The 12,330-nt window shown below is 40.7% G+C and overlaps 1 protein-coding gene across 1 annotated transcript in view; it reads right to left on the bottom strand.

Moving 5' to 3' along the window:
- The window catches only part of SMAP2 (small ArfGAP2), a 38,819-nt gene extending 30,530 nt beyond the window's left edge, over nt 1-8,289 (bottom strand). Inside the window, exon 1 of the mRNA XM_039876656.1 lies at nt 7,800-8,289. Coding sequence (XP_039732590.1) covers nt 7,800-7,902 — 103 coding nt within the window. The 5' untranslated portion in view covers nt 7,903-8,289. The remainder of the gene's footprint in view (nt 1-7,799) is intronic.
- Between the last annotated feature and the right edge of the window lie 4,041 nt (nt 8,290-12,330).

Genomic DNA, 12,330 nt, shown 5'->3' with positions numbered 1-12,330 from the left:
GTGGCCTCTGCAAGAAATAAAAGCCTAAAAACAAATATACTCACACTCCAGTGAAAACCTTTGCTGGCCTACTTCCACCAATTCCATTAATGAAGCAGGGGCCCAAAGGCAGGTGACCTGATTGACGAAAAAAGCACTTCTAGAAAGTGCTGAACTTGTATCATGTAACTCATTAAACACTTTATAATCAAGAAGAAAATTAGTAACAATAATTTAGGAAGCTTTGCCTTTAAATGGAGCAGCAGCAGTGTTCCATTTAAATACTTTTCAGGTCCAGTATAGAAAAAAGTAGATCCAGTGATCTCACCTTCCTCCCCCAGTGCTAACCTACCTGAAGTTGGGGAGGAACAGACAAACTAATAAGACTAGTTAAAATGATATATGGCACAAGGAGAATTAGCTCCACCACAATTACCTTAACTATCAAAGAAAAAACTAATCTGTACCATGTTTTAAAGCTTTAATTCTCAAAACTCTTTGTACATTTGTGTTGCTGACCCAAGTCTTCCAAGCTGTAGATTGGACAAGCTCAGTGTATATATACATCCTACCTAAGGCCTCCCAGATTTGACAGGGTGGGAACCTATTTTCTGAGTAACCAAATGATGAACTGCTTCTGGCAGAAACCAACAGTCAAATACAGATTCAACAGAAGCCAGTTTTCCTAGTCACACATCTTAATTATATAGGCAATGAATGAGTTGTTACATTACTTCCTGGGACTAATTATTGTTTCAGCAACGGTTAAGATCCTTTAGAAGCACATAAGGTTGTATCTGCCTGAAAACCCTTTTTATTTCTTCTCCAAAATAACTCAACTGTTTACTAATAAGGAGAAAGAATTACATCTTGGAAATATTTTTAAGTGCTTTTGCAAGTTTCCACTTGGATCCTACCCCTGCTCCACTCTATCACAGAGAACTACATCTCCCAGGCTCCCTTGCCAATAGATTTCTGGGTAAGTTCCACGAATGGGAGGTACCGATAAGATGCAGGAGGAAGCGGGCAGGGGAGCCAGGGTTAATGCTCTCTCTCTTACTAAGTCTGAGTTACAGCTGCCACCAAAGAGCTCTTCTTTCCATGCTTCTATCTTACATCAGACAGCTCAGGCTTCAGGCCTTTGGTGACACTAGCACCTTCTAATTTCCTTATGAGTATAGTAGCTCCCAGGTGTTGCTAATCTCTGAGTTGCCTCACTAGCCCATTTACCTTCTCAACTTTTACATCATCTATGTAACCTACTCTGTACATTAAATTCCCTCTGCCTGTATCACCTACAGTGGTTTCTATTTCTGTGATGGGTCCCTGACTTTAAAATACATTTTAAAATTTAGCTTTCCTAAGAATTAAACAAATATTCAGATAACCTATAAAAAAATTCCTTCTAATAAGAAACAAAGGATTTATAGATGACGAAATCAATTCATTCATTCAAATGAACATTATTGAGAGCCTGACCTGTGCCAAGCCCTGTTCTAGGTGCTGAGAATACTGTAGTGAACAAACAGGCACAAAACCCCTGCCCTCATGGAGCTTACATTCTAGTGGACATGTAACTGTAGCAAATTACAATTTTAAAAAGTTAAGCAATATAGGAATATTTCTTTAACAAAAAAGTAATCTGGCAAAAGTGAATTCACTTTAAGGTGTTCTACTCTACACAGACTTGGTTCCTACCTTTTCAATGTGGTATGCTGAACTGTCACATTCCAGAGGCCAATATAGAACTTCTTCAAAGTTAGTATCTACTTAAACTGGCCACTTGTGCTCAAACAGAAGTACAACTGTGATAAGGATTTAAGCAGACACAATAACAAAAGTTAGGCATTGTATGCTTTGAATGCAAATTGTATGTGTGTTTTATGCAGATTCTTGCTTGGCATCTTTTCACCAGGGATATCATTTGGAGGAATTGAGCCTGAGTCCATTTAATAAGTCACTTTATCCCTTGTCTATGGCACAGGTAGATTCCATCAACACAACATACAAAGCCAGCTGCAATGTACATAATGAGTAAAGTGTTGCGGTCACCAATTGCATGACATAATTCCAAGATGAAAATTTCAGGCAGAATAATAGAAACAGACAATGAGTCATGTGGTGAACAGTTATAAAGACAACTGTGCCCAAGAAAGCTGCCACCTACATACCACAATGACATCAGATGAAAAATGCAGAAAGTAGTTTTCTGGTTTATTTGAATGCAATGGATTTGCTGAAAAGTGTACTGAGAGATCAGGCTGCAGCTACCTGTTTATACATCCTAAGCACTGAGTAACCATGAGCACACTTCAAATATTCAGTACTCATAGACTGCTTGAGTATAAAAGCACATTCAGCCTCAAAATCAATGTCATTAACTTTGGAAATGACATAACATCTATTGCTGCCATTTCACTAGACTTTTCTAAGATAATTTAATGTACTCGTGAAGGTACATTTCCATGGAGATCTTGTGGGCATAATACTCAGACCTTTCTTACTACTCAGCAATTAGAAAATGTTTCATATCTATGACGCTTATGATTCCATTTAAGTAGAAGGTGGATTTCCAATATTATCGGCTTCTTACACAACAGGGAGACTAAATCATATTTATAATCTCAATATCACACAGCAAGTCAACTACAGAGCTAGGATTTTAACCTTATGGCCATCCCTAGCCACTCCCCAACATGAAGGCAAAATATACTAAAGAATCCAACCTCTCTGCCCCACAATATATTACCCATGGCAGCCTTTGCACAGTTCCTTCTGCCCAGAATGCAAAGTCCCCTAAATTCACCTGGCAAAGTCATGTTTATCATTCAAGACACAGCCTACTTGTCTCTTTGAAACCACAACTTCCTGAGGTAGACTTGTTTGCTTTCTTCAATGCTTTCATTTGGGCCTGTACACAACGCCATAATGCTAATTACTACATTGCATCATTTATCTGTTTACACATCTGCTTCCCCCATTGGACTGTAAAGTCTTTGAAACCAAAGACCCTACTTTTTAATCTTCATATCCTGGTACAGTGTGTGACACAAAGTAGGTGTTTAAGAAATATTTTCTGAATAAAAACATGTAATGTGGGATTTCAGACTCACAAAGAGTTTCCCCTAAAAGTTATGGCATTTTGTACACTCCATCACACTGCCATGGAATATTTAAAGTACAAGAAGAACAAATAGCAAAGTATCTCCCAGGTTTAACAAGTTGATATTAAAAGACAATCTAATAGAGACTTTGATAAATTCCTTTCAGTAAAACTGTGTCAAGGTAACCACGACTGTCATAGTTAAAATGCATTAACTGTAAAGACCTGGAAATTTTTTGTTCTTGGCTGGAGAACGGTGTTGGACTAGAGATGGAAGCAAAACGCTTTCTGTTGTCTAGATCTGATAGAATTTTCTTAACCTCTCAAAAGGTGCCACAGGTATAGCTAAAATATTTAAAAATTGATAGGAAAGTTCATGTTCTAAGAAATGATGTTTAACAAAATTTCTGTTGATTTATCAACAGAAAACAAATGCAAAGCTAGAGATTAATTTACCAGAGTTAAAATTTAGGACTACCATTAGAAGGTTTCTATACAAAGACTCCCTCATCTAATCTTTCATACAAGTTTGAAGAGTCAGGAAACATCCAGAGATAATCCTCAAGAAAACCATAAAGTGCATCTGCAAAAATGCCAGAACCCCCATAGATAGGAAATGGTTTGGCTTAAAGACTAGGGAATTATGGGGTGAGTCATTCTAACTGTGGTTTCCAGTAACCAGAGTATTTAAGGGAATAAAGTCAGGAAGTGAAATGAATAAAATCAAGATTAAAAAAGATCAGCAATGGTAATAATAATGCTTACTTTTGTGTAACACTTTAGTTTATGAGACATTTTCATTTTTCGAATGAGGAAAATTAAACTGAGAACGTTAGGTGGCGTGCTGAAGGTCACAGAGCTAAAATAAGCACAGTAAAGGAGTTTAACTGGATTTTTCAACATCAGGTCTACAGATCCTTCCACTACTCTGCTTCTTTGCCACCCGAAGAATGGGCTACTATGTGCTGTGGATGGGCCCGAAACACTTCCTAAGATGCCTTCGATGAGAGCAGATGTTTCCAAATCACTTAAGCATATCTTTCAACTTAAATAAGATAGCCTAGGAATAGCCTTAGGAAATACCCTGAAAGAACGAAGAAGCTCCTTACTGTGCCGGAAGAGAGAATCTTCCTGTTCTCCATGTTATACTATTGATTGAAAAATGCAAGATGTCATGCATTGTGGGTATTACGCAAATGTTTGCACAAAAGCACTGCAAAGAAATATATTTAAATGTAGTTGTTTGTCTATGCAAATAAAAGCCACATAAGAAATTGCTGACAGTGGTTACTTCCTGGAAGGGAAAATGGTGGCTAAGGGATCAGAGACAGGAAAACAACTTTTCACTGTACACATTCCCTTTTGAACCTTTTGAATTTTGAACCATATGTAAGTGCTACTTTTTTCAAAAAGTAAGTTTAAATTTAAGAATACATAATGGGAATTGGAACAGAGGCAATGGTGATTCAAGGTGAATCATTTCAGAGATAGGACACAGCAGAAGGAAAAAGAAAAAAATTATTACAAAATTTCTGTCCGATTCCAGAATTCCATGTGGTGATTCATAGTCTCAAGTAAATATTCCTCGAGACCATCAAATGTCTTCCATTTTAATTCTCTTCTCATTCTTTAGGTCTCAATTCCTTACGAACCTTGATACTGAGAAAGGAGTGTCCCAATAGTGGACACGAGTATTCATTCAGGTCATTAGAATGGTAGATTCTTTCGTGGTAAATAAGATAGCGTCTAATTTAAACCAGTCTCTGAAGAGGTTGATAAGGAGTTATTTCGAGCACAATGATAAAATACGAAACTGCAGAGCTAAAGACTAAACTAAACCTCGGACTAGTAAGACCCCACAGAGAGGGTCTACCCTAAAATGGGACCTGGCCTCAATTAAGTAGTTACATGGACATATCTGGAATTTTCAGTATGTCTGTTCTATCACTACTTAAATCAGTCCAAAAATTTACCCTAAAGGTCACAATAGCTTGAGGACTTGGGGTGGTAATGAAACCAGATCTTTAGGCCTAGAGCAAGTCATAGTTTTGTTGTTGTTGTTGTTGTTGTTTAAGACAGCACCAGATCACTTTACTTTCCTACACAGGAATCACTTCCATGCCTTAGAGGCTCCAGAAACTGGCGATTCTTGTGCTCAAGAGAGTTTTTAAAAACTCCAGGACCAACAAAACTTGTACCACATAAAGAGAACACATTCTTGTTCTCTATTCTGGTGTTCAAATGACATATTTAAAGATAACAACATTCTTAAATAAGTATGAGGTTTTAAAAAGAAGAGCTATTGCCAAAGAGTTATTTTGGAAAATTACAAAAATATCTACTCATGGGTCTGCAGTCCAGGACTATGTCATCTGATTTATTATTAATGGATTAGCAATCATTCACCAGGTCCTGTACTATTAGCTCTCAATTTTCTAAGAATGGACATGAGACACAGAGATAAATTCAAATTCAAGTCTCATTTTAAGTGTTTAAATTCCTCCTCCCAATAAATACATTTTTCACCACAGCTAACAGGCAACTTAATCTACTGATACAAGTGTCTCCTCTTTCCATGATCTGACAGTTGTCTACATGATCATTATGACAACCAAAAATCAAGAAAAAGGAGGAGGAAAATGAGTGAGAAGGGTTGAAAGAGAAGGGGCTAGATAATTCACAAACTGGATAAACTGAGGCCTCAACAAATGTCTTATTTAAGTGAATTGAAAGATGACTGACACATTGTCATCTCATTTTTAATACTAGGACTAAGTGACTGAAGCCACCAAGCCAAAATGTAAAACTAATTTGTGAAAAGAAATTGTTTCAGAAACCAAGATTCTACCATCGACAGCAGTTAATAAGGTTTACAAGCCAGCAGTTACTAGTTCTCATTAAGAATTAACTAATGTTTCATTACCTGATCTCCAGTAATGCTATCGATACGAGAAATGGAAAATTTGGAGGAAGAAGTAATGAATCAACCTCTCTCTTCCATATGCTATATTTTATTGGAATATGAGTAAGCGTAAGAATGGTATGAGAAATGGGGATGGGGGTGGTACTAATCATCGAAATGGCATATGACTCTCCAAATGTAGCAATGCTCACTCCAGTGAGTTGCTTCACTGTGACTCAAGATCTGTCAACTGAGGACATAAGGGAATTAGAGCAAAGCCAAGAGATACACTGCTAAATTTTAAACCAAATCTTCCAATAGATTTAAGACAAAATCTAACAAAATCTAACAAGAGTCAACTAAAAGAAATTAACCTACTCAACATAAATTGATTCTAAAGTACTTTGGAAAATGCGTTCTTGCTAATGCAAAAATTCAGGAGAGAAGTCTGGGGACCTGCTTTCCTAATGACACATGCCATTTATCTACTGGTAGAGGGCACTACAATATACTAGGCATCTAAATCAATGTATCACACCCCACCCCCACCCCGGTCCTCCTCACATAACCTTATTTTTCAAAAGTAAAAGATAATTAGTGAAAGCATTAATTATGCATGTACTTCCTCTCTCAATACTGATAAATACAAATACATATGCATCTTTGTTATATACTATATGCCCAATATGCTATATGGCAAACAACTCTGGCAAATCCACTGCATTATGAACAGAAGTAAATTAACAATAGCTTCCAAAATATAACTATATCTTTCTCTCCAACCAAAAGAAAAAATTTTCTCAACTCCTCCAATTATATTCCAAAAAATTCAGAAAGAAAATAAGGAAATAGAATGTTTATAGACACTTGTACCTATAAATTTCGAGTGCAAACATTTCACTAATAACCACGCTTTCCTATCATACTGATTTTTAATTTGATCAAATCATGAATCTTTGAGGGCACAGAAAACAAAAACTAAAACTCTGCCAATTAATAATGACTATATTTCGCCTTTAGAACGGTAATCACCATGCAAGCAACAAATTGGATGCATCCCTTGCTTCCCTCTCTCCAGTGATTAAACGGATCCTTCACTACAGCCACATCTGGTAGTTTCTGCCAGCACACACACACAGCCTCAAACGCACTCCACAAGCCAGGGCTAAGACTGTCTAGAAATCCGCACTGTCTCACTGCATTAGGAAGCTTCCTGCTGCACATATTCAGGAAAAAGAAAGCCACCTAAACACCCTGTCGGATCACAGCAAAGCTGTAAAATGTCAGAAGGAGCTGCTAACCAAATGGCAGGCAGCAACAATTGCCACCTTTAAAAATCATTTAAGCACTTTTCCTCCCCATCACCATCTCACTTCCCTCCTCATGTCCTCCTCTCTCTCCTTCCCCGCCACCCGCCACCGCACACACACACACACACGCTCACTCTGCAGTTCGTCCCCGGCTTCAAATGAAGGCTGTGAGCTCTGGGCTGCCTCTGGAATAACAGCCTCAAAACTCATTTCGGACCCTTAAACTACCAAAACACACTTTCCTGCCTGCATACCACCACGCCGCCTTCTATTCCCACGCCTCGCCCCCCCCCGCCGCCCAACATATTCGCCCTCGCAATCTCTCCCCACACCAATCCGAGCGCTGCAGAACACCTAGCAAGCTCAGCAGCAACAGTAGCACGCGGTTACCATTTCGGATGATTTGGGAGGCCAAAGCTTCAGAAACCCCCTCCCCACACAGGCCGCCTCCTAGGAGCGGCCCGGAGGCTGGAGGACCCCTCGCCCGCCGGGGTAGGTGCACTACCTTTAGACTGGCAGTCCGCGCAAAACTTGTTATCCTCCTCCAGCAGCAGGTTGGCCAGGACCGCCTGGTACCGATCCACGTCCTTCACCGACTTGCCCGTCATGGCCAGGGTGCCGGCGGGGGCAGAGGGCAGCGCGCCCTCTTCGCCCCCAGAAACCGCTGCCTCAGTTCAGAGGTGAGGACTCCCGGTCCCCCGCCCAGGGGCACCTCCTGAGCGGGGGAGAGCCCTCTCCTCCGGCCCCGCGCCCCTTCTTGCTTCAGCCGCGCCCGCCCCCCACTCTGCAGCCCCTCAATGCGGCGCCCCCTGGCGGGCTTAGGGAAAAGCCAGAGTCCAGAGGAAGCTGCCGGACCAGAAACCCTCAGCCCCGGCAAAGGGGACTCTCGGCCCTCCTGGGTGCGGGACACAGAGACAACCGTCTGGCCTGCCCGTCTGTCGGTCGTCAGTCCCGCGCCTCGGTTTCCCAGGCAGCTGGCGCCTGCTCGGCCACCACCTCTGCCGCCTACTTCCGGCAGCTCTTCCTCTCCACCTCCACCCAGCCCAGCCCGCGCATGCGCCCCGCCCCCACCGCTTCGTACTGGACTCTTCTCTGGGTTCCGCCTCTCAGGAACCAATCCGGGCAGAAGTGAGGGGAGGAGCTTGGGGTGGGCGGAGGGAGAAGTGGACACGCCTCCTGCGTGTCCTTGGAAAAGAATGAATGGAGCCTGGCAGAAAGGGAGTGGAGGGAGTGGAAGAAAGTAAAGAAAAACAACAGTGAACATTTACTGAGCTCTTACCACGTACCAGATACTATGCTAAGCTCTTTACATGAATTATTGTAATAAAATCCTCAAAACACCTCTATAAGTTAAATACTTATCATCCTTATGTAACCTCCAAGAGGTCCTTAGCGTATCCACAATCCTTCAACAGCCAAATAAAAGGACCTTTCCTTCAACAGCCAAATAAAAGGACCTAAACTTTTAACCCAAGATAAGGGAGACATCACCTCCTTCCCAAATTTTCAGAGGATTCTCTTCATATCTCACTTGGAATACCTGCTTCCACTGAATCCTGACTGAATTCTGGGTTCTCCTGTTCATTAGCTTTCTTGCGATGACTGCCATCTTTGGACATTGTTTTGCCTAAGGCCTAGACACCTTTCTTCTGTCGTTCCTTAAATCCTCCCACATAGTGCAGTTTTCTGCAGCAGACTTTTACTGAAGGTCATTTGGACAGGTGGTGTAGGGAGAAAAGTGATTACAGCATACCACAGAATAAGCAACTACTTTTAAATGATTATTAAATATCATTCTCCAAGGCAACCTTTGCTACAGAGAATTTCTCAATGACTCTTCTTTAGGGCTCCACTTGCCATCTGGCAAATGTTTTCATTCATTCATTCATTCATTCATGCACTCAGCAAATTCTTACTGAGCAACTTCTAAGTATCAGGCACTTATGAGGGGAGAGGAAACGACATGATCCATTTTGTGGTTTTAAAAGTTCACCGGCTGACATGGGAAGAATGGATCAGAAAGCTGGTAAGACCAGATTGTCAGTTATCTTATCTCTAGTAAAATCCTCTCCTCCATCTCTTAACTTTCTCCCAAGACCAGGATTCCTTCAAAACTTTATCTCACCAGAGGAAAACTAAAATTTTCTATTATTTTATTAATCAAAACAATTTAATTCTCCATCAAAACCTCTTCCCTTCTAGCCATACGTAGAACACTTGACTTTAATAAACACACAACTTCATTAAGGAATTTTTCCTAAACAAAATCTCAGTCGTTTCTCCAGAAGGAATTCTGCCTTCCTCCTAAGCTAATTTGCTCAAACTGCCACCAGTTTGCAATCATTTTTCTTACTTTAACTTACTTAACTTTTCTTACTTTAACATCTATTTTGTAAATGAACAAATTGAGACTTAGAGCAGAAAGGATATGTGTCACTTCATGCCTGAAGCAATTATTTGCTGCCTTGAGACTCCTCTGATTCTCTTTCCTTCTGCATGTTAACCATCAATGTTCAAGATGGTGACTGTCCCAGTAAATTTGGAATATCATAAATAGAGTCACTTAAAAACAACAGAAATTTATTTTTTTCAGTTCTGGAGACTGAACTCCAAGATCAAGGTACCAACAGATTTCAGCATGTTGTGTTGAGGAAAGCGTGTAGAAAAAAATCTAAATTCTTATCTTCCATAGGAGGAAGTGAATAAGCAAAGCTGAAAAGGTAAACAATGATAATAGAAGCATGTCATTAGGTAAATTTATAAATTTCAGAAGAATCCACTACAAGAGTTGAAAATGATTACCTCAGAGAAGTAGATATCAGGGTGGGTAGGGTAGGGCAGGCCATTACATTCGTCATTAGAAGTGTTGCATAACTAGACTTCTTAAATTATGTACATGCTTTACTTTGATTTAAATATTTTAAATTAACCTAATATTAAAAAAAAAATCCACAATGATCAATACCCATGGACTCTAAGAGTTGTTTCAGAACATTTCCTGTCAAGGTAGTTTTACTTCATCTTAAGTTAGCCTCAGATGAGCATCTGTTTGGATTTTTCTCTCTTTCTACCCTCCCCACAGAGTCCAGCTCTCTATAAGTCCAGAATGCTTTCGAACGTGGGTCATAATAAACCCAACAAATCATAGCTTAACCAAATAGTTCTTTAGTTTCTCAGAGAACAAAAAATCCAGAGGCAGGGCAGTTATTTATAGATTCAGCTACCTGACAAGACCATCAGCACCCAGACTCTGTCATTCTGCTTTGCCATCATCAGCCTACTGAATTTTCATCCTCATGTTTAGTGATTCTCAACCCAGCAGCAGCAGCAGCATCTAGAAACATGGTAGCAATGCGAATCCTCAGGCCCACTCCAGAATCAGAAACTCTAGGAGTAGGAACAACAATCTGGGTGATTCTGGTGCATACTCAAGTTTGAGAACCACTGCTCATGCTAATCACCTCATGATCACAAAATGGTTGCCATAGCTCCAAACATCATATCATCTTTGAAGGCAGGAAAAGGGGAAAAAATATTGTCTCCAGTGTGGATGTTTCTTTTATCAGGAAAGCAAAAGTTTTCCCAGAAGTTCCCAGCAGACTTTCCCTTAAGACCTCTTGACCAGAACTAGGTTCAACCCCTAACTACAAAGCCGACTGAGAAAGCATTTCCAGCCCCTGTAGTGGGAGACAGCAATAGAGAAGGGAGCTGCAAAATGGCTGTGGACAGCCAGTAGACAATGTCTGCCACAGGGTCCCTGGTGGTTAGGACCACAGATAACATCGTTCCTGACTCTATCCTATAAAAGCAGCAGAAAGTCTTGACATTTATCTGCCAAAGAAGCCTTGGAACTTCAGAATTCTTCAGATGGAGAATCTACAAGACATTGAAACACCATTTTTACATTTTGACATGAGATTTAACATTATGGCTACTTTCATACCACTGACTAAATAGCCCAACAAATGCCCTGTTTTGGTACATATCACAAAAGAAGAAGGAGGAGGAGGAGGAGGAGAGGAGGAGGAGAGGAGGAGGAGGAGGAGGAGAACTTAAATCTTCCTTAATAGAGTTAGTCAATTTCCAGGCAATCAAGGAAGAGAACATTCTAGGCAGAGAGATCAATATGCAAGAAAGTGCAGAAGTGAGAAAGGAGAATTGCACGTTGTTACATACAAGGAGCATTAGGAGAAGCTGGAGAGGGAGCAAAGGGCCAGATCACAAAGGCTTTGTGTGCTATGCTAAGGAGGTTGGACTCAACATTGTTCCCAATGTTGTTAAAGCCTGGAGGGGGTCTTATACTGGGCCTGCAGTTGGGCCTCAGCACCTTGCCATACCTTTAAAATTATACAAGTTTCATGGGTGTATGGCTCTATGTACTTTTCTAAGGAGCGGGCCCTAGATTTGCAAAGATTTGTGTAACCCAAACACATTTAAGAATCACTTCTTTGAGGAGTCAAGGAATTAACCATTAAATTTTTTTCATCACCAGAATAAATTCAGATTTCAACCAGATTCTAGATCCACGTTAACTAGAAAAAGTTGGAGCTCAGACTGGAACCAGGGTTTCATTTTCCGGTCTGGAGCCCTTTCCTGTGCAATCACTACAGTGGACAATTTTCCAACCAGTGCCAAGAGAGAGACAGGTACTCCTCCAGTGTGTGAGAAACGCATGCCAAGTGACAGAGTTCCTCTTCTCTCCAAAAACTTCTCAGTCCAGCTCTCTGTTGCCACTCTCAAATGATGAGGAAGGAGGGGATGGGAGCTCTGTGAAGAGAAATCCCCCAGCTCTCCATCAAAGCTGAGGCACTTCAGAATGGCAGTCCCCAGGAAGGCACCAGGAAATATGACAGGAGAGAGTGGGACAAATGCAAGGGAACTTCTGGTTTATGACTTGTCCCTGTGATTCTTGGTGAAAAGTAGGGTTTTTTGAGTCTGCCCCCAACCTCGCATCTTCAGAAATCTCAGCTGCAGAGGCTTGCAATTATTATTTGTAATGAGTGAGCAAGCATAATGGGAAAGAATATTATCACTTA

Source organism: Pteropus medius, unplaced genomic scaffold (assembly GCF_902729225.1).
Source record: "Pteropus medius unplaced genomic scaffold, Ma_sr-lr_union100, whole genome shotgun sequence".
Taxonomy (NCBI): domain Eukaryota; kingdom Metazoa; phylum Chordata; class Mammalia; order Chiroptera; family Pteropodidae; genus Pteropus; species Pteropus medius.
Note: the sequence above shows the minus strand (reverse complement) of the source record. Positions and strands in the feature narration are given on the sequence as shown.